Consider the following 27,720-nt stretch of genomic DNA (forward strand, 5'->3'; position numbering starts at 1 on the left):
TCAGCAGAACAAGTCAGATTTATCTAAAATCTCGGAAGCCTCGAAGGAAGAACTTGACACTGGAAATGAACAAGGGAAAAAAACTGATCTGGGAAGGGGCAGCGTGTACGCTATGCTGTAAACCAGAGTGTAGTGCTGTGGCATCAGGGCAAAGCCTCTAGGAGTTAAGCCAGGGGTGCCTGAGACACTCTGCTGCCGTAGCTCGCTTCTCCGGAATCAGCTCCAACATAGGCAATAAGAAGTCTGTGAATGCAGCTGCGTCCTCTTGGGACCACTCGTATTTCTCCACCAAGACTTCAAAAAGGCCCCAGGGCTTCAGTTTGGTGATGTGCTTCAGATCACCTGAAAAGCGAGACAGACAAATTAAGCACAAGTCATAGGAGCAGAGCAGCTGAACAACTAAACAAGACAGATTGGATTCAGGAACTGTTCTGGATAGTTGGGCACAGGGAGTATAAATGGCAAGGAGGTGTTCAGGGCCAGGTTGGATGGGGCTTGGGCAGCCTGATCCACTGAATCAGAGAATCATATAATCACCAGGTTGGAAGAGACCCACCGGATCATCGAGTCCAACCATTCCCATCAATCACTAAACCATGTCCCTCAGCACCTCGTCCACCCGTCCCTTAAACCCCTCCAGGGAAGGGGACTCAACCCCCTCCCTGGGCAGCCTCTGCCACTGCCCAATGACCCTTTCTGGGAAAAAGTTTTTCCTAATGTCCAACCTGAACCTCCCCTGGTGGAGCTTGAGGCCATTCCCTCTCGTCCTGTCCCCTGTCCCTTGGGAGAAGAGCCCAGCTCCCTCCTCTCCACAACCTCCTTTCAGGGAGTTGCAGAGAGCAATGAGGTCTCCCCTCAGCCTCCTCTTCTCCAGGCTAAACACCCCCAGCTCTCTCAGCCGTTCCTCATCAGGCCTGTTCTCCAGCCCCCTCACCAGCTTCGTTGCTCTTCTCTGGACTCGCTCCAGAGCCTCAACATCCTTCTTGCGGTGAGGGGCCCACAACTGAACACAGGATTCGAGGAGCGGTCTCACCAGTGGGAGGTGTCCCTATCCGTGGCAGGGGATATTCTCCTTCTGCTATTTCTGATCCAATATCACAAATATTGCTTAACTTTGTTAAATCCCCAATTATACCAGTCGACATCGCAGATAAACGCTGTGCTGTTAATCTCAGAATACACGCATCATGGTTTGAGGATGTAATACACTACTAAAAAAAAAGGTTTGCTTTACAAAAATTAGTATTAAACCAGGTCAAAAACATCTTCTTGAGTCTCAATACATTTTATGGGGTACTTAGAGCTTGGTGGTAACGGTATAATGTGTCCTGAGCTACGTGGCTGAGGATGCGAGGCACTATTTAGGTGACTGGCAGGCTAGAAATGAAACAGAGCTGTCTAGAGAAGACTTGAAAGGCAAGTCAACACCTCTAGTTGACAAAGATCAGCTAAATAAAGCCTCATCCAATCTGAAGAAATGTCTACAGGTACTATTTTTCTACCTGCTGCATTTAATCTACAGAGATGTCAAGTACTAGGATGCAGGATACTTTTAGCAGGTAGACACGAACGCCTTCTCTTTAGCTGCCGCTGTACTGAGAAAGCCTTTCACAAAACAAAGGAAAGACTTCAAGCTGCATCTTTGCCAGCGTCTATTGTTAATTACTAATTCCAGCAAGGCTCTCTTGTCTATTTGGGACAGGACACCATGGGGAAAATGACATTTGCTTTGCTTCTTTTTACCTTTTTTGGTGAAAAACTCCTTGGAATATTTTCCTGCCAAAATGAGCTTGCGAGGTATCTTCCCCAGAAGTTCTATGATCAATGCAATGTGATCTGCATTTTTTCCATAAGAAAAGACAATGAGACACATCCCCACAAGACATCTCTCTGCCCCAGTTTCCTCCTCCGCGATACAAGGACAAAGACATTATCTCCCTTAAAAATCACTTTGGGATCCACTTGAAATCAGATTACACTAAGCAAGGACAAAGTCAATTGGGAGAAAAGGTGAGGGCCCATTTGAGGTATGAACAGTTTGAGCAAGACAGTGAATCCAGAGGTAAAAGGAATGGGAAATACGAAAATAAGAACACGGATTTCACTGCACGGTGCTTTGCTGCAGAGGCTCACACACAGTTGGTGTTGATTTGGGTAAACAAGCTTTTGCAAGGAGCTTCTGCGCTGCTAATTTGTAAGAGAAGCTTGTTCTGAAGAAGCAACCATCGTATTTCATGTCTATTTTAGAAAGGAAAGACCTAGACAAACATACCTTCATCCCGTGAGTAATCTTCTCCAGAATGAGGCTCAAATAGATAGTCCCCTGTCGCTAACTCAAAGGCCTAAACAAACAGAAGGGAGCACGTTAAATCACTTTAATACACTCCACACACTGCTGGACGCGCTGCAGCTTGATTCTGCAGAAGAGAAGTGGTGGGAAGAACAACCTCCAGTGCTCCAGGACCATCTGAAGATGGGCGATGACTTCGCAACGTTTTAGCAACTGCATTAAAACCATCACAAGCACATCTGGGCTGAATTCCAGAGCACACCGTAACAGGGTGTGTTAACCATAGAATTGTTAAGGTTAGAAAAGCCCTCTAAGCTCATCCAGTCCAACCGCCAGCCCAACCCCACCGTGTCTACTAAACCGTGTCCCCAAGTGCAACAGCCACATGGTTTTTGAAGCCCTCCAGGGATGGAGACTCTCCCACTGTCCTGGGCAGCCTGTGCCAGGGCTTCACCACTCTTCCAGAGAAGAAACTTTTCCTAATATCTAATCTAAACCTTCCCTGCTGCAACTTGAGGCTGTTTCCTCTCATCCTGTCACTTGTCACTTGGGAGAAGAGACCAGCACCTCCCTGGCTCCAACCTCCTTTCCAGGAGCTGCAGAGAGCAATGAGGTCTCCCCTCAACCTCCTCTTCTCCAGGCTAAACAGCCCCAGGTCTCTCAGCTGCTCCCACAACCCCTGAGCTCCAGACCCTTCCCAGCTCCATTCCCTTTTCCAGACACGCTCCAGTCCCTCAATGTCCTTCTTGGGGTGAGGAGCCCAAAACTGAACCCAGGATTCGAGGTGCGGCCTCCCCAGCACTGAGTCCAGGGGTTGATCCCTTCCCTGCTCCTGCTGGCCACCCCATGGCTGATCCAAGCCAGGATGCTGGCGGCCTTCTTGGCCACCTGGGCCACTGCTGGCTCGTGCTCAGCCCTCTGTGAATCAACACCCCCCACACCACAGCTTGTGTGGAGCTGGGTGAAGGTTTTGCAGGCTTAGCCTCTCTTCCGCCTCAACAGCATTTTACAAAATGATGTCATGTCCAAGCTCTAGGTTTGTTTGGTGTTATTTAACGAAGATTTTCCCTTCTGCACAATTTTCAGTTAGTAGAGACATTTTTTAAACAGTTAATCTCTGAACATCTGTCTGTAGATAGAAAAACATGTTTTAAATGAGAAAAACATTTGCATTCAAGTCACCACTCCTAAATTCCTCAACACATTTACCCATTACGTATTCATTTTTACTCCAAACAGCACCTCTGACCTTCTGCATTCTCAGTTTTCTTTACAGACTGCTGTCATCAAACTATTGAGTTGGGCACTCGGAGTAACCACTGTGTAATTCTGACCCCACATTCTGCAGAGACAACACGACCCCATCGCATTTTACCGCACTCATCTAATTCACCGTTTGTTTTCCAAGACAGCAAAAAATTATTTCACTGTTTTCCAAGCTTAAAATATAAAAAACAAACTTTGATTTGTAGAAAACACAGATGGAGACACTAGAGGCACATGCAGTAACTGACTAGACTGATTTTTTTGTTGTTTTTCTGTTTAATCACCATATTCTCCACGTGCCAGCTCTTACAGGAACAGCTTCAGCCTCGCCTCAGCATTACTCAGATTAGAAAATGATTCCAAATATGCAGAGGATGCATATGATTAAAATACGAAATTATACTGAAGACATCTGTGCAACAGCGAAGGATGCAGGAGAAAAAAGGCTCTTTACATAAAAAGATTTATAAAAACTCATGAGGTTCAACCAGGCCAAGTGCAAAGTCCTACACCTAGGTGGGGGCAATCCTCAGTTTCACTACACGATGAGGGATGATGAAATTGAGAGCAGCCCTGAGGAGAAGGACTTGGGGTGCTGGTCCATGAGAAGCTCAACATGAGCCAGCAACGTAAGCTCACAGCCTAGAAACCAACCGTGTCCTGGGCTGCATCCAAAGCAGCGTGGCCAGCAGGGCGAGCGAGGGGATTCTGCCCCTCTGCTCCTCTCTTGTGAGACCTCATCTGGAGGATTGTGTCCAGTTCTGGAATCCTCAGTGCAAGAAGGAGATGGAGCTGTTGGAACAGGTCCAGAGGAGGCTACAAGGATGATCAGAGGGCTGCAGCACCTCCTGTACGAGGACAGGCTGAGAGAGTTGGGGTTGTTCAGCCTGGAGAAGAGAAAGCTCCGAGGAGACCTTAGAGTGACCTTCCAGTACCTGAAGGGGCTCCAAGAAAGCTGGAGAGGGACTGTTCACAAAGGCTTGGAGTGATGGGATGAGGGGCAATGGGGATAAACTGGAGAGGGGGAATATTTAGACTAGACCCTAAGAAGAAATTCTTCACGATGAGGGTGGGAAGACCCTGGAATAGGTTGCCCAGGGAAGCTGTGGCTGCCCCATCCCTGGAGGTGTTCCAGGCCAGGATGGATAGGGCTTGGAGTCCCTGATCCAGTGGGAGGTGTCTCTGCCATGGCAGTGGGGTGGAACTGGATGATCTTTAAGGTCCCTTCCAACCCAAACCATTCTATGATTCTATGAGTTTGTCTTCAGAACTGCGTCATTCTCTTGTTTTTCCACAAAGCACGATGACAAAGTACAATCATGGCCAACAACTGCCAGTGCTGCATAACACAACTAACTTTCAAAAGGAAAGCAACAGGTGGCAAAAGAAAAACCCAAGCAAAACCACTTTTCTACGGAAACAGAGTATTCTGCAAGTCTGGAAGTTGGGTGAGCACCTGAGAGGGTTCGTTGCCAGGCTTGGTAGTGACTCGGCAGTCCCCAGCGCACAGCACAGGCACGATTCCCAGAACAGAGTTTAAAAGCCAGCAGATAACACCACTCACCATGCACGCTGTGCTCCAGATGTCAGCGGGGGTGTTGTACCCCGAGCCTATCAACACCTCCAAGGATCGGTACTGTCTTGTCTGGATGTCTTCAGTGAAGTGCTTGTGCTAAAGAGAAGAGATGTTTTATGAAAGAGACAGTTTAAAAGAAGAGAATCAACAGCCTGCAAGGCCAGAGCAGATCAGAGATTATTCTCATTACATTTCACATCCTCATTAAATAGAATCCCCTACACAAGAAGGATATGGAACTGTCAGAGAAAGTCCAGAAGAGGCCACGCAAAGGATCTGAGGGCTGGAGCACCTCTGCTATGAGGCCAGGCTGAGAGAGATGGGGTTGTTCAGCATGGAGTAGGCCACGGGGAGACCTTAGAGCAGCTTCCAGCGCTGAAAGGGGCTCCAAGAGAGCTGGGGAGGGGCTCTGGATCAAAGAGGGCATGGACAGGATGAGAGGAATGGCTTTAGATTGGAAGGGCGAAGACTTATATTGGACATTAGGAAGAATTTCTTCACTACGAGGGTGGGGAGGCCCTGGCCCAGGTTGCCCAGAGCAGTGGTGGCTGCCCCATCCCTGGAGGGGTTCAAGGCCAGGTTGGATGGGGCTTTGAGCCCCTGATCCAGTGGGAGGTGTCTCTGCCATGGCAGAGGGGTGGAACTGGATGATCTTTAAGGTCCCTTCCAACCCAAACCATTCTATGATTCTCCAATTGACAGACAGGCCACGATTCAGCTACCTCAAAAGCCACAATTCAGCTACCTTAAAGCAGATCAGTGACACCAGTGTAAGAGACTGCCTCGCCAGATGCTGAAGCCTGATGTTTCATTCTGAGTCTGAGACTCCTCTCTCTCCTAAGATCTGAAGTATTTTGCCATTTAAGAAGCCAAATAAAAGAGACATTTCTCCTATTTGAAATGTCAGACATTTAAAAGCAGCGCAGCGCTACCATCAAAGAATAAAACTATTTATGAGTCTCTTTCATGTGCTTGCGAATCCACTGAAATGGTCTGGAAATAAAACTATAAAAAATAAAACTATAGAATTAACACATCAGAGAGATTGTTTGCAACTTTCTCATTCTCCAGGACAGCTACAGACTCCTTCAGAAGTCTCACATGCACAGATTCTTATGCATTATATGTGCCACTCTTCACAGGCCTTTTAGAAGTGATCTAATGGCCAGTGAGGCACCCAGAATGCAAACTGGAATCCTATGTTAAGAGCACCACTTCATGGAACAGTTTAGGTTGGAAGCGACCTCAAAGCCCAGACAGTTCCACCTCTGTCATGGGCAGGGACACCTCCCACTGGATCAGGGGCTCCAAGCCCCATCCAACCTGGCCTTGAACCCCTGCAGGGATGGGGCAGCCACCACTGCTCTGGGCAACCTGGCCCAGGGTCTCCCCACCCTCACATTTCTTCCTAAGATCTATATTTATTTCTTTCTTTCACCGCTCCCCCCACTTTCTTCCCCCCGACGTGGTTTCAAACTGTCCCTACTTTCACAAGCAGGTCTAAGACAGAAGCTGTTTTACAGATTCTCTTCCACCTTGGGGTACTGTGACTGAATTAGCAGGTTTAGACAGTCAGCATGAAAAGATTGTGAACTTACCACCCAGCAGGCATTTCCTAGGTCAGCTATCTTCACTTTGAGCTTATCGGCATTCTTGGGCTCAAGAGGATTAAGAAGGAAATTCCCAGCAGCTGATTTTCCTAGAGGCAACATGTACAACAGCTGATTAAAGCTACATGGACGCTGTCACCATCTGTCACCGTCCCATCGCCCTCTCCCTACCCAGGAAGGGTTTTGGTTATGGATTAGTACTTTTCCCTCCCCAAAGGTATAAAAAACAACATTGGTTTGCAGCTGAAACAGCAGAGTTACCACTGCTAATACCCGACCAGTGTTACAAAGCAGAAAGACAAGTCAGCATATGCAACGGTGACTGTTTCCCAGCACTTCTAACAGAGTTAAAACGTCTGTCTGCATCCAAACAGGCTTTGTAAATAAGGGCACTGTCAAAACCAAACAAGATTTCAACCCTTAAGTCTTCCTAAGTCTTCAAAGAAGAGTCCACATATTACACCATTTTGAGGTACCCATCACTCACTGCTGTGACACAGTTACAAGAGCTAAAGTGTATCAGGGAAACCTCAGTGACACAGCAAAGAGCAAAAATATTAAGTTTTAATCAAGCTTTACCTCTAAAGCAATTTGGAAAAGAGCTGCAAGGAGCAAAATACACCTGGTAACCTAGCAGGGGCATCTGACTAAAGGCAGTTCCAGTTGCAAAAATCTAAGTTTCACATGCTACGTTTCATCCACTGAACCTCCTGGCAGCTCTCTGTGAAGAGAAAGCTATAGAATTTTCTTAGAAAGTACAAGCATCAGTTTCTCCCTCCTCCAAGCAAATGCCCTTCACCTGGCTTTGAATTAAAGATGCAAAAAAGGGCAGTTCTACCAATTGATTCATGTTTTTTTTCAAGACCCCTCCCACCTGTCCCCTGGAACATGTCTAAATCGCAGAACGCTATCGTGTGTCTTATGTTCTCCTAAATCTACAAGGCTTATTTTTCCCCCCGCCCCGAAACAAAATCATATTTAAACAGAGGCATTAAAGATGTCTTTGTGCTAAGCTGTGTAGGTTTTCAGCAAACATTGACTCATCTCAAGGAGCCGAGAGGTGCTCTGCATTAAGAACAAAACTTATCAGAACACACTGAACTTATCCCATCATTTAACAGGTAGCGACAAATTGTGACCTTACATTTCCTGCAAATGAAAAAACCCATAAGCAACCCCTGATATACAAGGAGATGGTGGGGTGCTCCTATACGGAAAAATAACGTATAGGTACTTTTTGAAGTGGGAATACTTACGCATTCAACAGTCAAAACTGAAGTACAACTATGACTGGAAGCTACAAAGGGACTGTTTACAAAGGTTTGTAGCGATAGGACGAGGGGAAATGGGTATAAACTGGAGAGGGGCAGGTTTAGACTAAACATAAGGAAGAATTTCTTCACCATGAGAGTGGGGAGGTTCTGGAACAGGTTGCCCAGGGAAGTGGTGGCTGCCCCATCCCTGGAGATGTTCAAGGCCAGGTTGGATGGGGCTTGGAGCAACTGGATCCAGTGGGAGGTGTCCCTGCCACCTGTCTAGTTGGAACTAGATGATCTTTAAGGTCCCTTCCAACCCAAACTATTCTCTGATTCTACAGACAGCAAATATCTCAGAGCAGGACTGTCAGGTTAACTATTTCTGGCAGGAACAGGAAGGTTCTGATCACTTCATCCTACAAAACGGAGGTTTCTATCGATACCGTGACAAACAGCTGTAACACAGCTCTCCCACACTAAGAGAAAGGAGCCCTTTCCCACAGGATTCACCTTTGTTGTCTGATGGGCTGTTATTCTCGTTCTCATCCTCTGAAGGGATCTCCGTTTGGATGCTTTCTTGCAAGTGGTTAATCTCCTGCTCACTGAACGATCGCTCTTTGTTGGATGCGGGCTGGCACACCATGGAATCTTCTGAAACTAAGGGCACAAACGAGTCCGACATTGCTTCTTGAGGCCCGTTCTCCGAGTCACCGTTGCGTTGACTGTAACTACAACTACGGAAGTTCTCCTTCTGCGTGTGAGGGTGATCACCGCAGTCGTTGGCGTTATGCAGGTCATCTTCAAGTCGCACACAGCCTTGATTGCCGGAGTCTGGGAAGTCTGTCATCTGTATCACTCCATTGCAATTTATTTCTGTTACACATTTTTCCACGCTGCTTTCCATCGATTGCTCGTGTACAACAACTTCAGCTGGAAGAGGAGAAAAGGAGGAGATAGCAGAATATGTCAGAGCAACGCAATACGTGAAGGTGCTCAGGGAGCCCTCAGGAGGAGACAGTACTCAAAACTCAACTGAGCACAATGAGTTATGAATTCGATTTGTAACAACGGACGCCTGAGCCACTTGGTGTTCTGCCCACCTAAACAGGTTAAATGACAACAAATAGCTCTGCTAAAGGTGCTCACCCTCCTCATGCCAGCATGAGCAAAGCAAACACTGTCCTACTGAGTTCCAGGGCTACTGCTGAGGGTGGAGAGGCCCTGGCCCAGGTTGCCCAGAGCAGTGGTGGCTGCCCCATCCCTGGAGGCATTCAAGGCCACGCTGGATGGGGCTCTAAGCAACCTGATCCATAGGGAGGTTGGAACCAGATGGGCTTCCAACCCAAACCATTCTGTGATTCTACTTTAACAATACTTTAAGTCCATACCTGTCTTTTTGTTGACATTTTCTTCTGGTGGACTAACTTTTATGACCATTTCCAGAGGACTCTGAGCTTCTTCCTCCTCTTCAGGCTGTGTCTGCCCAGGGCTTGCTTCCTTCTCCATTTCCTCTATCTCTTGCATTCGCTTCTCTAGCAACTCAGCCTGCCGTTTCTGCTTCTTTTTCAACTTCTTTTTCTTATTCTTTGACATTTTGTCAGCCTACGTAGAAGCAAGGAGAGAAATTTGGCTTAGCATTTCATATTTCAATAAATCTAAAACTCACAAAGTTTTAACTTATCTTAAGAGCTGAGGAAGCAGCCTGGGATAAAAGCCTCTTAAGACAGTTCTTCTCCCAAATTAAAAGCAAGTATTAACGTTTTCGGAGCGGTTGCCTATGGCTTTTATCAGCACATTTCTGTTCTGATCGGAAACACCTACTGTATTCTCCAAATGAGGGATCTCAGACTCCACACACAACAGTCACCTTCACAACAGACCCCAAACCACAAAAACCCAGCTCATTCTGGTGATACATGAGCTAACGTTACTTACATCTCCAAGGAATAACATCAAATGATGCCTATGTCTGTGACAAATTACACTTCTCCTTCTGATAAAAGGTTGCTGACTGTATGATCAAACAACACAGTAGATACTATAAAGAGATGAAATCTATTACACTTACTGGTTTTGGCTGTGGTGCAGTGCTCACTGAAAGGGAAACGAAGATCAACAAATTAGTATGTTGATATTCAAAACTGCAACTGCATTCTTAATAAAAGCTTTTTTCCTATGTGGTTTGGCAACATTTTGAAGGTATCAGCAAATGTTATTTTGAAGGCTCATTTCTCTACAGAAGTATAGCAAGAAATGAAAAAATTATTAAAACATTAAATGCATAATTAAAACTCTAGGTAATAGATTTGCTTGATTGATATCAAAGACTTAAACTTCCTGTCATGCAACTTCATTTACTACGTGCATTTAGCATCTGGCTGAAAAGAAAATGCAAACCAAAATATTAAAATACCCGAGTTAAGAGAGCTTCCCTCAACTCAGCTCTGCTAGGACGGGCTCAGCTCAGTGTTCGTGGGGTAAGATGATGCCCAACAGCATAATCCTCAACATAAGAAAGAGATGGAGCTGTTGGAACAGGTCCAGAGGAGGCAACAAAGATGATCTGAGGGCTGGAGCATCTCCTGTACGAGGACAGGCTGAGAGAGTTGGGGTTGTTCAGCCTGGAGAAGAGAAAGCTCCGAGGAGACCTTAGAGTGACCTTCCAGTACCTGAAGTACAAGAAAGCTGGGGAGGGGCTGTTTACAAAGGTTTGGAGTGATTGGACAAGGGACAACGGGGATAAACTGGAGAGGGGCAGATTTAGACTAGACATAAGGAGGAATTTCTTCATTATGAGGGTGGGGTGGCCCTGGAACAGGTTGCCCAGGGGAGCTGTGGCTGCCCCATCCCTGGAGGTGTTCCAGGCCAGGTTGGATGGGGCTTGGAGCCCCTGATCCAGTGGGAGGCGACCCTGCCCATGAGGTCCCTTCCAACCCAAACCATTCCGTGATTCTGTGGTTAGTGATGATCTGAGAGTGCATGGTGGGGGGAATAGAATTTTCAGGAAAAAAGCACCTGCAGAGCCAGATGGTGGGGGAGCCCCAGATCGCTGCCACTCGGTGGCTTCTGCTGCCAGCCTGCGGATGTACTGGTCGTTGACGCACAGAAGAATGTTTTCAGGCTTAATATCTGTATGGATGATTCGACACTTTGTGTGCAAGTAATCCAGACCCTGAAGAACCTGCAGTCAGGACAGAAGGAAATTAATCATTAGAAAATGAATGAGCAAATTGAAGGTGAAATGAAAATGCAAGATTGCCTTGGAGAACCAATGAACCTGAAGAATTTCTGTGTTTGACGATAGATCTAATCTGGAGTAACGTGACCAGTGCTGTCTACTCCACCTCATCAAATACAGATTCACACACAGATTTTAGCTATGAATTAAAATCCTGTCTCTTAACCCTTGTAACTCACCACAGCTGAAAATCTAATCTTAATACCCTACAATAAAATCACACTCTCTTCTTCCCCTCCACCTCACATCCACAAAGACCTCTCTTCTTAGACACCCATCCAGTAGGAAGAACAGGTTTCTCTTGCTCTTCCGATCATTAAGCACCGTGACAGAGTTTTACAAAAATATTTGCAACTGAGGAGCAATAACCAAGGTAAGAGGAGGTTAAAAGCAGCCCCAGCCTCCCGTGGATGTCAGAATATAAATATCTGTAGCAGCTTTTTGCGGTAGAGAAAGAGAATATTAACCCAATAATTATTTTGTTGCATAAGACTGATTTTTAAACACTTGTTTTCCTGGATCTGCGAAAAATTAGTGGATGAGTTCTCAGTGGGTAGAGGGGAGCAGAGTCAGAGCTGGAACTTACCTGTTTGATGATCTTCTTGACACAAGGGAGTGGGAGCCCCTGATAATTTGACTTGATGATCCACTTCAGAAGGTGGTGCCCTAGAACTTCGAACACCATACAAATATCTGGAACTCGGTCAAGGAAAAAGATGAACATCCTGACCCAAGGAGCCCTGAATTCCCAGGACTGAGGATCAAAAGAAATCCATACCTGTTAACCATTTAATATTAAACAACCTTCAACCTTCTCACACAGCTTAGGCAACCTGCCTGCCTTAACAATGCGCTCCTACCCTACAGCCTATCAGTATCATTATCTAAAACCTAAAATACAGAGGGATAGAGTTTGTTAGGACAGTGGTCCTGATGGAGCAGCAGCAACCTCCTGCTTTGAGTGGAAGCCAGTCACACAAGCGAATGTGCATTAGTTTTTCCTGCTTGAATTGAGACAGCTTCAAGCAAACAACATCCACTTTTGCACAGTCAAGGCTCTTGCCCCAGGCAAAACTCGATGCCAGATCTCTCTGTACCAGCATTACGTGAAAAGATAATAAAATTTCCATTTCATAAGGCATCTCCAGAACAATTAAGTTACTTTCTCTACCCTCCCTTGCCTCTTTACCAGCAAAACAAACTTTTCACAAGCCTGGACTTCAACAATGTTTACATTATCTGCTTTTTGTCTGTAAGATCTCAACAGCTACAGCCACTCCAGTGAGATAGTCAGGATTGTGCCTTTGTTTTAAAAGCCATGAGTTTATTAGGTTGCTTTCCTTCTACACTGGCAGAAAGTAGGTACTGTAAAACGCATGCAGCCAACATTTACTCAGTGCTAAGTATCAAAAAAGTTGATGGAGGAAATACATTCTGCAGCAACTCTTTTCTATAAGTGTTAGAACGTTCATAACCAACAGCTGGATTCCCTCAAGCAGTCTAGTAACTCTTACCGAAATAAAATTCGAGGTACTGCAAAGCATCAACATGCAAAAAAGCCCAATTTTCAAACTTCAGGCGTGTGTTATTAGGACCTGCCACGACTCACTGTCTGTCAGAAGGCAGAACTAGAGGGGATTTTTGAAGCAATACACTTTAAACATCCTAACAGCATTGATGATTCCAAGGTTAGATGCTCCTGTAACTACAATCACCTTGTTATCGAGTCACAGACTGCATGTGTTTGCTCTTTTTAATTACTGATCTTAACATTTTGTGCTGCTTTACTTAAACGAGGGGTTATTCCCAGCCTGCTGGTGAAATCAAGGGGCACAAAGCACCTCAGACAATGAGCCATTGGCTCTGACTCACGAGTCGGATGCAGCCACCTCATCTCTCACGTTAAGGGCATGACTAAGCAGCACCGTCTCCATCACTTCTCCATCCTGGATCTGAGCTCAGCAGGCAGACGATGCTACAAGCAGGTTTCCTCGGATGGGAAAAGGGACCCCTGGGCATCGCTCACCACCCCGACCTGAGAACAAGCCAGCAAATTCCCAGCTTGACGCAATTCTTTGCCTTTATTCCACAAAAGGATACGAGAGCCATTAACTCCTGAGATCTTGAAGTCATCTAACAACTGAACAACTCTCTCTTTACTGGGATCATTTGGATCACTGTTGCGGACCTGCAGAGGGAAAAAAAGGATTAATTTTGTGTTTCTTGAGGTAACTACCGGGCAAGAATATACTTTAAAGTTAAATCTACTGCACTACTGTTCCTATCCCGTTTCTTTGCAGCTAGAAAATCCAGAAATATCGGATACGGGACTGATGTGAACTCCTCAAAATGAATAAAGATTGACCCTTGCTCTCAAGCACTCACCGACTTTAGCAACTTGATTTCATCCAGTGCTGTTTCTGTGTAGTGCTCGGCACTCTTCACCACCTTCATCGCCACAAATCGCCTCCCTCTACACACACATAAGTAAATTGGAGACAGTTAATGCTCATACTTATTCTCCAGGATTATCCTAGGTCTTCTGCACATGAAAGAGCTACTTATTTAAGGCCTTATGGAAAAATGAGGTTTAAGCACTCTTTGGGTCTCTTTTTATGAAACATCCACGTCAGTGATTTCTAATAAGATGAAATAATAGCTCAGAGACTGCTGAACACAAGAGCCCTCTTTCCACATATAAGGTTAACGCCCTTCCACACGCATATGACCAAAAACGCTTCTGCGTTGGGATGTCACAGCTAGGCTCTGTGTTTTCAACTAGAAGTAAAAAGACGCTTTCTGATCATCTTTGTGCAACACCGTGCATTCCCAGAAACACCAGGGAGAACAGACGGACTTACTGGATGTCCCAAGCCAGCCACACGGTGGAGAAGTGGCCCCATCCAAGCTTCCGAATCACATGGTATCGTCCGTTAAAGAGATCTCCTATTTTCACAAGGTGGTAACCCCCTAAAAGAATCATAGAATCACCAGGTTGGAAGAGACCCAGAACAGTGGGAAGCTCACGTATCAAGAGATCACACAAGTGCAGAAGGGCAGGTATGCGGAACATGCATCGCAACTTACTTGATTTGTTTAAATTTTTAATCATATAAACAAATGTTTCCTCTAATGGGATCTTGCCAAAACGAATGCGTGTTAGAGGAAGAGCTGTGAACAGCCCTGTAGTTGACAGAAAAGTTTTAATGTAATTCAACTGGGATGACTGACTGGTAGGTCACCACTCATAGAATCATAGAATCACCAGGTTGGAAAAGAACCACCAGAGCATCGAGTCCAACCATTCCCATCAATCACTAAACCGTGTCCCTCAGCACCTCATCCACCCGTCCCTCAAACCCCTCCAGGGAAGGTGACTCAACCGCCTCCCTGGGCAGCCTCTGCCAGGGACCAATCACCCTTTCTGGGAAAAAGTTTTTCCTAATGTTCACCCTGAACCTCCCCTGGTGGAGCTTGAGGCCATTCCCTCTCGTCCTGTCCCCTGTCCCTTGGGAGAAGAGCCCAGCTCCCTCCTCTCCACAACCTCCTTTCAGGTAGTTGGAGAGAGCAATGAGGTCTCCCCTCAGCCTCCTCTTCTCCAGGCTAAACACCCCCAGCTCTCTCAGCCGTTCCTCATCAGGCCTGTTCTCCAGCCCCCTCACCAGCTTCGTTGCTCTTCTCTGGACTTGCTCCAGAGCCTCAACATCCTTCTTGTGGTGAGGGGCCCAGAACTGAACACAGGATTCGAGGTTTGGTCTCCCCAGTGCCGAGTCCAGAGGGAGAAGAACCTCCCTGGCCCTGCTGGCCACGCCGGTTCTGATCCAAGCCAAGATGCCATTGGCCTTCTTGGCCACCTGGGCCCCTGCTGGCTCATGGTCAGTCGGCTGTCAACCAAAACCAACTGAAGCATAATGAAAGAATCCAGCAACACTGAAAGCATCTCAAGCCTGCTCGGCTCACCACCATGGGAAAACACAGCTTGTGATGTTAGTAACAGGATCTCACAGCTAAACACCAGCATGGCTTTAGTCCCCATAATGTGGGGAGTACTGCACCCAAAAACCCAATGGTCCTTCCCTCACAACTGCTTTCCTGACTGAAAGGCATTTAAAACCAGCACTGAAAATCAGGGAGTCTCCTTCCTGTATCCCCAGCATCCCCCAAGCTGCTCTCTACGTAGGAGGCCGTGATGGAAGTGGAGATTTGAAAAGCCAAAGACACGAGGGAACTGGCAGAAAATGGAACAAAGAGAACAATCTGTAATTGTCATTTTTGCCAGAACCTGGAATTCCCCCCTAGATTCCAGGTGCTTGCTGTTCAGTTGTGGTCAGCAAATACCACCCCTAAAATGCACGCTTTGCCAGGAAGATTCCTCTCTCTCGATTCCCTGGTCCACAAACAAGACAGGGTTTCACTATCTCAAGCAGCAGAAGCCCCTTTTCACTTAACGACTTCAGCTACAGCAGCACCAGTTGCCAATTCACACAATGATCCCCTTCTTCCCACTTGCTTTACAACAAAAAAATCCCACAAATACTCGCTGAAGTCAAGCCCTAAAGCCTACAAAACACTGCAATTCAGACTCCCTGGGCTATTTCTCCTTTGCATTTCTTACATGGCATTTGTTACATGCTTCTCCCTCAGTTTTATTCAATATTTTCAATAAATAGTATCACAGAAGTTGTCTTACAGAGGGCTTGGAGGTGAGAAGACACACTCAAGCTTCAACTAATTGATTGGCTGAATTGGTATGATCAGTTTTCTATCTTTTTTTAAATTATTTGCTATGTTAAAAAAACAGCCTGACCTTCTCAGTACTAAATTATACACTGTGGTACTGCCATTTGCTCTGCATTTAGTCTCTACTCAGAGAAACAGGAAAACACTATTTGCAGATCGCAAAGCGATCTGTAGAACGGATGCAAAGATTATCTTCAAAAGAAAGCAGTAAACAATTTGAACCTGATTTGAAGGATTTGAAAGTGTCCTTTTTTCAGATGAAAATAAAAAGGAAATTGTATGTCTCCTTGTTTTTTCCAGCTTTGAAAGCCCTCTGGCACAGAGGAAAAGCTGAGAGCTTCAAACACAGACACTACAAACAGCTCTCCAACTCAAATCTTGATGGATAAAGGGAATCTTGGAGAAGCACCTCCACTTCAGGTTAGCTTGAAAAAAATATTATCATCATGCAGTTTCAAAAAAAACACTTAAAATATGAGGGAATCTATTTTAATTCTCTATAGCAGATAGGAAATCCAGGGAATGTCTTGATTACATTGAAAAACCTGCACCTTAAGCAGGGAAGTTCTCACCTTTACAGTAATCGTTTGGATCCTCTTGTTCATCGTCGTCCGATCCCAGGATTTCCTCCTCTTGCTCTGGAAGGTCATTCTCTGAATGAGCAGCGGGGCCGCGATGCTGCGTGTCGGGTCTGAAAGAGAACACACTGCGTGTCTCACACACGTTACTCCGCGGCTCAGTAGCTTTTCCTTTCACACGAGTCGTTGCTGATAAGGGAGGATATTCCGCCTCCAGAAATATTATTTTCATATTTAAATGCTTTTACACCTACGTTAATGTCAAAGCAGACAGAAACAATTTTTCATATACCAGTGAGAATTACAATTTCATGCCCTCGATTAGCTTTTATTGTGGAAGAAAAGGACAGAGTGGACAGCGAGTTAAAAGCTCGGTGATTCTGCCAAAACTCAGCCTATTTGAACCTCTTTCTTCTCAGTTTTTCATTCAGTGAGAACTTTTTTAAAGAAAATTCGTATTTAAAGATGTTATCTCACGTTTAAATGTTGATGGATGTTATTTTAAACACTAAATCAATTACATCTTCCACCTTTGGTAAAAAAAAAATTAAACAGGGTTTTAGAATTTATGCCCTTTGTCCCTCTGACCTCTGAGATCAAATGAACTTTTAACAATCCTACTTCCAACGCTTCAGAACTCTCAAACCCCTAATATTGCCCTTGATCTCTCCTGTTCTCATGTGGAAGGCTGCATTTCCAGTTTGTCTCGTCACTGAAGTTCGTTACAGTCACCAGAACCACGCGGAGTGGGCGCTGGCAGAGTAGATGCACTGTAAACCCTGTGTGTGATTGCAGGGGGACTGAACTCAAGCACCAGTTATTTACTTTACAAAGCGTTCCAGGGAATGTAATTGTCTACAAAGTTTAATCTTCAACATCCTTTTGTACAGAGCAAGGATTTAGAATGAAAACTGCACCCACGGCTCATTTCGTCAATGAGATTTCATGGCAAACGTACTGCAGGATACCAAGATCAAGCTTTCTCCTTTTAAAATTAAGAGATATATAGAAGGCTGGAGTTGCACAAAGAGACGCAATGACGTAGGAGCACAAGAGAACATTCTCCACAGCGAGTTTCCCTGCCAGGGTGAATGAGCGGAAGTTTCTGTACTGAAACCATTGTTCCAGGGAAGCAGCAGATACAAGCGATGCCTCCCATTCCCACTTCAAATCATAGAATCACCAGGTTGGAAAAGACCCACAGGATCATCGAGTCCAACCATTCCCATCAATCACTAACCCATGTCCCTCAGCACCTCGTCCACCCGTCCCTTAAACCCCTCCAGGGAAGGGGACTCAACCCCCTCCCTGGGCAGCCTCTGCCAGTGCCCAATCACCCTTTCCGTGAAATATTTTTTCCCAATGTTCAGCCTGACCCTCCCCTGGTGGAGCTTGAGGCCATTCCCTCTCGTCCTGTGCCCTGTCACTTGAGAGAAGAGGCCAGCCCCCTCCTCTCCACAACCTTTCTGGTTCCAGCCAGTTTTGGTTATGCTGGGGAGATGCTAAAGCTTGTGGGCTTTCGGATGCAGTTCACAGAATCATAGAATCACCAGGTTGGAAAAGACCCACCAGATCATCGAGTCTCACAGCTCATAACCAAGCTGGAGTTCTGTGCATCGTATCCTGATCGTAACCCAAGGGACAAATCTAATACTTCAATTTGGAGTAGTTACACAGCCAAACAAATGCTCAGCATTTACCCACTGCTGAGCTCTCGCACACACAAAACACATGAAACTGCAGCCATCTGAATCACTGAATCATAGAATCCCTGGATTGGAAATGACATTTGAGATCACCAAGCCCAAAAGTACCTGTCCATTACTAAATCATATCCCTAAGCACTTCACCCACCAGTCTTTTAAACCCCTCCAGGGATGGGGACTCAATCACCTCCCTGCGCAGCCTCTGCCAGCGCTTGAGAACCCTTTCAGTGAAGAAGTTTTTCCTGATGTCCAACCTGAACCTCCTCTGGCACAGCTTGAGGCCGTGCCCTCTTGCTCTAAATCTAAAATACCCATGGAGCATGAAAAGGAAGAAATCACCCATGCCAATGCGATCATGGCTAAACTCGTAAGTGATTTACATTCTGGAATTGAAGGCAATTAAAATAGAGAAGAGCTGCAAAGGTCACCCCAGCCACAACCACCCCACTCTTCTTTCAGTCAGTCATCCGAGTTAGCAAGTCCCACCTATTTTTTGATTCAGGAGCAGGTAAGCAACACAGATCAGCGGCCTTGAGCCATAAGACAAGACTGCCAGGCAGTCTGTGCCGCTGCTGCCAGGCTAAGGAGATAAACATTAACGACCCTGCAGCTTGATCCAGCCTCAGGATATTTAATAGTTAGACTTTTTTCCCCCTGAGAGCCACAGAATTACAAGCTGGGAGTAGGAAGAAGGCAGCTGGCAAGGAAAAACAGTCTTGGAGGTCAAGAAGCTGCTTTAAAACCGCTGCATTCCTTCAGGGACAAGTGAGCTACGAATAAAGTCATAGACTATCCACAAAATAAGAGCAAGGGCAATAAATGGACATCAAGGAGATGGTCTAAGGGGAGATTGGGTGTTCCTACTTAACAGATCCTATAGGCAGGGTAAAAAGAACGAGAACGCAGAACCGGAGAGCAAGGAGAATCATAGGAATCGTAGAATCACCAGGCTGGAAAAGACCCACCAGATCATCGAGTCCAACCATTCCTATCAAGGAGGATTCGAGCTCGGTAGCCCCACCCGTGGCCTAAGTGATAAAGAGTAATTCTCCCCATGATTTTCACTTTTGCAACTGCATGAGATGCAGGGGGTTAGAATGGACTCAAAAGAAAATTCATCTTAAGAACCACTGACGCAGACAGAAACCTCGCGGCATTCTGAAGTCCCCATGCTTTTCAATAATAGTCATTTCATGCATCAAGGAAGAAGTTACTGAAAGCACCAAACCCCATTCTCTTAGAAGCTTTCTGGCTTTTCTGCCCCTCTCCTAAGGGGCTGACGACTCACGCTGCTGACACCCTCGCACACCACACAACCCGTCGTCTCCATCTGAGCCTGTCCCGGGGACGCAAAAGCATTTCACTTCTATATTATCATCCACTACAGCTACTAAAGTGATACCGAGCTGTATTCAGGTCACACGCATTTCTACACTGCTATTTCCTTTAATAAATCGCCTCCAAACCACATCCCATTCCTTTGCCTTCCTGCTAAAAGTCTTTAGATGTTACTACATCCCACCACCTTCTTCCCCCAAAGTGACCATGTCAGCTACAGATACGGATTGAGAGACTTAATCAGTGCAGAACATGTATTAATACCAAGAGAAAAACTGATAGAGAAAACCACAGCCCTCATCCATCTGCCTCACTCACACAGACAGCGCTCGAAAAGGCACAAAAGGCTGCTGGAGAGCAGAAAAATCCATACTCTGTATTTAAAGATGAAACAGCACTATCGCAAACTGCAGATAAAAATACATAAAGAGCCTCTGAAAACTGGTTAATAGTCTCCACAGGAAGAAATCAAGTGTTCTGGGGTACTTTTTTTAGTAGGCACCTCTGTCCTACTTAAGAACACCTTGATCACCTTTTCCTTCTGCTCCCACAATGTGCTAATTAATCCCCAGAATTAACAGGATTTGCAGAGTCTCTCTACAACTACATAGTGATATTTTACTTCATTGTGAAACAGCAATGCTGAATCTTTGATGGAATTCGAGCAAATCCCTCCCCTAAGCCCTTCCCAAGAGTCTTTATTCTCTCCGGAATGCCTGAAGAACTACAAATTTCTGAGATACAACATGAGAAAATAAAGAAGAGGGGAACCCACCTGCACGAAGCTCGGCCTCCCATGGATAACGACAGTCCTGCAGGCAGCCCACCAGTTTTGGATAAAGCCATTAAAATCCCGATGCCACGCTGCTGGGGAGGCAGGGGGACATCAAGGGCAGGCGGAGGGGCTGCTCCTGGGGGAAAGCAGCAGGGCTTTGTGCAGGAGAAGAGGAGGAGAGGGCCCGTGCCTCCACCGCCCAGCTGCAGCTGCAGCTGCACAGCACTGCATTGCAGGTACGGGGCCTGGCAGCAGGGCTGGGGCTGCTCCCAGCTCAGCCTCCTGCAAATTCAGTCCTCTCAGGGGCTGAGCGCAAGCAGAGGCATCTCCTCGCCTTGATCTTTTACCTGCCTCGTTCTTCCCTCTAATGAAATTCAAAATTCGGCTTCATCTTCCTCAACGAGCCGGTTTTATTTGCCTATTCAATAGTCGGCCGGATTCAATGCTGGGATGGAGGCAAAAATCATGGTAATTCCTGACAGTCCAATCCTTTTGATACTGAAAGGCCAGCACAACCACACAGGAGAGAAAGGGGATTCAAAGGAAAAATGAATTTTCTGAAGTAATTCCAAACCTCTCATCCAGAGTTAGAAGAAAAACTTATCCTCTACGCTTAAAAGTACCAAAAAAGCAGAAGGAGGGGTCAAATCTTCTTTAAAAAGGTGAATGGCGTATTTTTCACAGCAGCAGGCACTTAACATTGTCCTCCAATGATATAGAAGAATTACCAGCCATTTCCTGTGCCTGTTTTCCCTGCTGGTTTATGTGAGCGATAGGGGAAACAACTCAGCAACAACGTGACACAGCAAGGAATAATTTAGATTTTTCTCTGCTCAGGAAGACTGTTTGTTAGTGACAAACACCCTGAAGCTGGCTCTGCAGTCTTACCCCAAGAGGTTTCAAGAAGAATTGGATTCACCTGATTGTATATCTAAAACATTTTCACCTAGAAACACTTTTCACCCAGCAGAAACTTGCCTCATTTTCTAAAACTGATTTAGATTAAGCCTCACTGAAGTCTGAACATGGTTTTAAGAGTTCAGAGTTAACAAACCTCTGCATATTAGAGGAGGTGCTAACAACATGCAAAGTTTTTCACTGTAGATGAGGTCTGCATTGAATAGATCAATAAACCACAGACATACAGGGGCAGCAAAAGCAACTGGTAGGAACTCAAACTTCAGTCCCTCACTTGCTCCTTACGAAGAGGCTGGAAAAAACACTCCTGGATTCTCCTGCCAGCTTCCCATAGAATGGCTGATCTGGTCCAGACACTAAAATCAAGGTGAAAACGATCAAGAAAGAAGCCTCAATTGCACCACGTCTGTTCTCCCAGGTTTCAGTGAGGTAGACCCAACAGTGTTGGGGGATGAGAAGATGGGAACCACCCTCACACAGACTGGGACGGGCAGTGCAGTGAACGAGCAGCGTTCTTCGTGCAATGGAGCGGCACTGGCACAGTCTCCTTGGCTCTTCTCTACAAATTAAGTCACACTTTCACAACAGCCAGGGCTCCAGACCATCAAAACTCAGAATTTGTTTCCTCCACCCTTGATAATGTATATAAAACACTGGGGGAGGTGTCTGGTTCTCCCTGTTTAAGAGGAACGTCTTCAAACTGTCTCATACAGGATGTCAGTACTTTCCCTTGTCCCAAATCCAGCAGAAATACTGTCCGTGCCACCTACCTACCTGCTTTCAACAGGCATGAAAGTGCAACCCTTCCACCCTCAAGCAAGGAATGCAGCACACATTTAATCCGAATCGCTCCTCACATCAACCATCCTTAGGTATGTGCTAAAGATACTCTCCTTGCTCCTCCTCCTCACCTCAGTTTGCCAATCTATTGATACCTGCAGAGATGATGCTCGTCTGCTGGAAACCAAAGCCAATTGCTTTCCCACATAATTTTTAAACCACCTGCAGCACAATCTTTACAAACACTGGCATCCCAGACTTGAGAGCTCAAATCGCACCCATGAAACGCCTCCAAACAGAACTAAATTCACTGAACTCAAGACTAATGATGAATCCAACTCATCCCGTAGGAGATGCACACAGAAGCTCTGTACCGCTCCCCAAGAGTCTCGCTGGAGGAGGCATCGCTTTCCTCCTTTAACCATCCAGCCAACAATTTCCAGGGCTGTACGCCCACCAGAGCCAGATCTCGACGCGACTGCTAGTCAGGATTCCTTGTTCTCATTTGGAGAAGAGGGGAAAAAAAAAAGCACCATATGGCCTGGTGAAAAGCCAGGATTTAAAATCTCTCTGTTTTCACAGCCGTGCATCAAGACAATGTCTCTTTAAGGGCAGTGCGCCTGCCAGACTGCATCTCGGTGCCGTTCCTCACCTTGCGGGCGACCCCAAGATCGTGTTAAGGCACATCTAGTGAGAAGGAGCGTTTCTGGTGCCAGCCGCCACGACGCTTACAGGCAGATCCACTGCAAAACCCGAGTTTGATAACTATTCTAACTGTTCAACTCAAACTTTCAGTGTGAATTCAGATCTGAAGTTACACAAGTACTTCCCTGCTTGTATGCACTTCATCTTTCTGCTCAAGAAACTGAAGTACTTGAGGTGATTTGGGGGAATTATAAATCCTGTGTCGTATTATGCATGTTATTTTATAACTACACGCAACTCATCCCTATTGTTACAAAGAAAGAACTGGTATTTTCTGCCAGCCTGGCAAATCCACAACGCTTGCTGCTGCAGAGCTATCGGAATATCACTGTGGAGACACGAGAGGCCTGGAGATAGTCTAACACTTAGGTACCAAGACACTCTTCTGTTTAGTGGATCAGTGGGAGTTCAGCGTGAAGATCAGCAATAAAGAATTTCACGGGAGAACGGTATCGATGCACAAATAACAGAGGCAATCGAGTTGCTTGCTTCCCGTACCCACTCCCCCACACAAGCACTTAACAAGCTGTTTGTAGAACCACAAGCTATTCCAGCTATTCCAAACCAAGGGACCTCCATGGAAACCAGCAGATCTTCAGCTGTGTCCTGTCGCAGGCTGATAACCGCTCCTGCGTTTGAATGAAAAATCTCGTAGGCAAGATACTCAAAAATACTCACCAAAGACACAGACCTGACAAAGACAAGCAAGGAAAAAAATAACTCAAAATGCTGATCCCAGGAAAAGTTTTGAGCATGGAAGCTAAGGAAGAATCTGAGGGGGCTGTCAGAGCTCCAGGGCTCCTCACACAGCACAGAAGAAAGGCAAATTGGAAGGTTATCAGACTCTACTATGGATTTTCTGCTTCCCACAGATGGAAAAGTTACCGACTTCCTCGCCTCTCTTCATAGCAATTCTATTCTTTTTCAGCTGGGGAAGAGGAAGAGACAAGTGAGGCTTCAATCCATGTCTGGCCAAAGAATTACAGATTACTGTAAAAAACCTTCTTGAGAACACAAAACACTACATGTATTTGGGGGGGGAGGGTAGCAAGACAGCAGCACTGCACCAACTCTGCTCTAACACTGCCCTCGCTCCAGGAGCAGAGGGAGCCAGAGGAACTACTCTAAGTCCTGTGAAAAAAGATCTCCCGCTCAGCAGAGCCTGTAAAAATCATAGAATCATTTGGGTTGCAAGGGACCTTAAAGATCATCTAGTTCCACCCCTGCCGTTGGCAGGGACACCTCCCACTGGATCAGGGGCTCCAAGCCCCATCCAACCTGGCCTTGAACACCTCCAGGGATGGGGCAGCCACCCCTGCTCTGGGCAGCCTGGGCCAAGGCCTCCCCACCCTCATCGTGAAGAAATTCTTCCTTATGTTTAGCCTAAATCTGCCCCTCTCCAGTTGCCCCTCGCCCTATCACTCTCCAAACCTTTGTGAACAGCCCCTCCCCAGCTTTCTTGGAGCCCCTTCAGGTGCCAGAGGGTCACTAGAAGCTCTCCTCAGAGCCTTCTCTTCTCCAGGCTAGACAACCCTAACTCTCTCAGCCTGTCCTCATACAGGAGGTGCTCCAGGATCCTTGTAGCCTCCTCTGGACCCGTTCCAACAGCTCCATCTCCTTCTTATGTTGAGGGTTCCAAAACTGGACACAATCCTCCAGATGAGGTCTCACAAGAGAGGAACAGAGGGGATTAAATAAATTCACTAGCACGTGCATAACTGGAGGAAAGCATTTCAAATCCCATCCTCTCTCCACAACAAGTCACACAACAGCATGACATCTCTACCTTTGCAGTTACTCATGCTTAAAATAAGAAAGCATCCTGCTTTGGGGCACAACCAACTCAGCATCCCTTATCCACGACTACTGGTTCTGTAGACCAGCTTGTCCTGGAACACAAAGACACTGCTGTAGCCTTAATTCACGATGCTATCATCTGGACCCACCAATGAAACACCCAGCCTCATAGCCCAGGTCCTGGTAATACGCTTATTTTCTTCATTTCAGAGAAAATAAGCCGTAACACAAAACTCCTTTCAGTTTCTGACTGTTTCTGGATGGGGATTTTAGCCTAGTTCTTAAATCCTGCATCTTAACCTCCGTTTTAACCTAGAGAGTCATTTTTTCCTAAGACAAAAAGAGCAGTTGGATATTCTAAGGGCTTGCAACACAGTGTAGAAAAAAAAAGCCACAGCATTTTACTGGTAATCATGGCCTAAGTCACCAGTGTCCAATTCCATGAGAAACTACCACTGTAAAAGTACATGTGTATTCGTATTGTAGTTCAAACAGAAGCTTGTATTTTCAAATAGAAGCATAGTTTTGAAGTAAATACCAGATCTTCCTCATGTATCAGGCTTCTGTTCACACAGTACAACAGCTGTGAGCATAGGAAATCGATCTCTTTCCAATTAAACCACGCAGATGGCATGTTCCAGCAACACTTCAGCCAGGAACAGACCTTCTGTCCACACCAGCCTTAAGTCGATGCAATATTCCCCTCCAAAACACACACGGAGCCTTCCAAAATCAGGCTTGTGATCTGGACTCCATCCCTGGAGGTGTTCAACAACCAGGTTGGATGGGGCTTGGAGCAACCCAATCCATTGGGAGGCGTGGAACCATTGCACAGGTTGGAACTGGATGGGCTTGAAGGTGCCTTCCAACCCAAACCATTCTGTGATTCTACAGTTCTCTGAAAATCAGAGCAAAAATTACTATTAGAACGCACCACATGAGATCCAGCTGTCTAAGAAGTTCACAGTCTAAGTAATGAGTTTTAGTAAAAAAAAAACTTGTAAGCCTATCTTTTTTTTTTAAAGATGGGCTTTTTTGAGTGAATCACACCTCACGAAATGATGGAATTAATAGCTCAGACTCCCCAGAGAGCTTCCAGCAAAGCTAACGCACCCAGCACTAGCCTACGTACCAAACTCCCTGCGCTTTAGTAGCGACTAAAGCTTTGACATGCGTATTTCCTGGCGTATTTGTGATATTAAGAAAAAGGCCAATGGAAACTTGGCTTGGCTAAAAATAATATAGACTAAAGCAATTTTAATTCTAACTCCTTGTCCGTTTGAGGGAAAAGATTGAGATAAGGAGAAACTAAAATCTATGCTTCACTCAAGGTCACAAAGCAACCGAGTGATGGTCAGTGTTACGATGGTCAGTTAGAATCATGGAATGGTTTGGGTTGGAAGGGACCTCAAAGTCCATCCAGTTCCACCCCTGCCAGGGGCAGGGACACCTCCCACTGGATCAGGGGCTCCAAGCCCCATCCAGCCTGGCCTTGGACACCTCCAGGGATGGGGCAGCCACCACTGCTCTGGGCAGCCTGGGCCAGGGCCTCCCCACCCTCATCGTGAAGAAATTCTTCCTTATATCAAGCCTAAATCTGCCCCTCTCCAGTTCATACCCATTCCCCCTCGTCCTATCACCACAAGCCTTTATGGATAGTCCCTTCTCAGCTTTCTTGTAGAAAGTTCTCACAGAAACAGGAGCTGGGAAAGGGACACGGCCACAATGCTCTTCCAGCCCCACGATGAGCGCTAGAAGCTTCCTAAGCTAAGATTTGAGAGCCCGGCTTTAAAGCTCCTTCCCCATTGCCACAAGATCCAGAGTCGTTTTACCTGAGCGGAAAGACATGGGTGCGTGTCCCAAGGGGGCAGGGGGGGGCTCTAAAGGGGGGACAGAGGGAGGTGGCTCTAGGGGGGGACAGCGGGGTGGCCCCAAATGGGGGGGGGACGGGGACACAAAGGGAGAGGCTCCAAATGGGGGGCGGAAGGCAGGGAGGATGGCTTCAAGGGTGGAGGGGCAGAGGCTTCAAGGGGGCAGGGGGGTGGCTCCAAATGGGGAGGGGGAGAAGCGGGGTGGCTTCAAGGGGTGGGCAGGGAGGGGGGGGGGGCAAGAAGGATGGCTTCAAGGGGTGGGGGGGGCTGTAAGGGGGCAGATGGGGATGGCTCCAAATGGGGGGGGGCAGAGGAGTGGCTCCAAATGCGGGGGGGGGGGGGCAGAGGAGTGGCTCCAAATGGGGGGGGGGGCTCCAAGGGGGGATAGGGAAGATGGCTCCAAGGTGGGTAACTCTAAGAGGGTGGCTCCAAATGGGGGGTGCAGAAGGGTAGCTCTAAATGGGGAGGGGGGGGCAGACGAAGGGGGGCTGCAAAGGTTGGGGGAGAGAAGAAGGGTGGCTCCAAAAGGGGGAGGGCAGAGGTGGAGGGGGCTACGAGGCGGGGGGGAGGGGGGGTAAAAGCTGGAAGGTCCACGTTTTGGGGGTGGGGGGGCAGCAGCGGGCTCCAAAGGGAGAATGGGGGGCGCTCCAAATGGCGGGGGGAGGACACAGAGGGGTGAGGGGACGCACAGGGGGGTGGGGGGGACACACAGGGGGGTGGGGGGGGCTCCAAAGGAGACAGGAGTAGGCCGAGCTCCATCCCTCGGCCCCGGGGGAGGGCGAGGACCCGCGGCTGAGCCCGTTCTCCCCCCCCCGCCCCCGCGGGGCGGAACAAAGCGGGCCGGCTCTTACTTCCTCTGCGCTTTGTCCTTCTTGGCCTTGGTCCGCTTCTTGCGCGCCTGCAGCGCCAGCACTGCGGGAGAGAGGGGCCCGTGAGCGGGGACCGGGGGTGCGGGGATGGGGGAAAGGGGAAGGGGGGGTGTCCCGGCAGCGCCCCGCGCTCACCTTTCCGCTCCATGGCCGCCGGCGGCACCGCGCGCCTGCGCCGGGCCCGGGCCGGGGCGGGGCCGCTGGGGCGCGGGGAGGAGCCCGGGGCGGGAGCGGCGAGGGGGGCGGCCGCGGGGAGCGGGGGCGGTGGAGCTCGCGAGGGAGTGGGCGTCGGTACCGGTCATGCTGGAGCTCGGGGTGGTGTGAGCGTCGGTAGCGGGCACGATGGACCGGGAACCGGGACCGGTGGAGCTCGGGAGGGAGCGAGCACCGGTCACAGCGGAGCTCGG

The 27,720-nt window shown here is 47.3% G+C and overlaps 1 protein-coding gene across 4 annotated transcripts; it reads right to left on the reverse strand.

The window, feature by feature from the left end:
* SRPK1 (SRSF protein kinase 1) lies at positions 1–27,505 on the reverse strand. Of its 4 annotated transcripts, none has more exons than XM_069875761.1 (16): positions 27,449–27,505; positions 27,296–27,356; positions 16,549–16,667; positions 14,098–14,206; positions 13,622–13,709; positions 13,337–13,424; positions 11,823–11,929; positions 11,014–11,179; positions 10,067–10,092; positions 9,387–9,600; positions 8,509–8,928; positions 6,731–6,831; positions 5,121–5,228; positions 2,273–2,342; positions 1,744–1,836; positions 1–342 (listed from the first exon to the last, which is right to left on the reverse strand). In XM_069875761.1, exons 1-16 carry the CDS (start codon positions 27,459–27,461, stop codon positions 158–160), a joined length of 1,968 nt encoding a protein of 655 aa, XP_069731862.1. In that variant the 5' UTR covers positions 27,462–27,505; the 3' UTR covers positions 1–157. The 4 variants fall into 4 exon arrangements, with proteins under 4 accessions (XP_069731862.1, XP_069731859.1, XP_069731863.1 ...); XM_069875758.1 differs by having other exon boundaries at positions 16,549–16,682; positions 27,449–27,476; XM_069875762.1 differs by lacking the exons at positions 27,296–27,356; positions 27,449–27,505 and adding an exon at positions 20,374–20,612.
* Positions 27,506–27,720: the final 215 nt, after the last annotated feature.

Source organism: Phaenicophaeus curvirostris, chromosome 24 (assembly GCF_032191515.1).
Source record: "Phaenicophaeus curvirostris isolate KB17595 chromosome 24, BPBGC_Pcur_1.0, whole genome shotgun sequence".
NCBI classification, from domain to species: domain Eukaryota; kingdom Metazoa; phylum Chordata; class Aves; order Cuculiformes; family Cuculidae; genus Phaenicophaeus; species Phaenicophaeus curvirostris.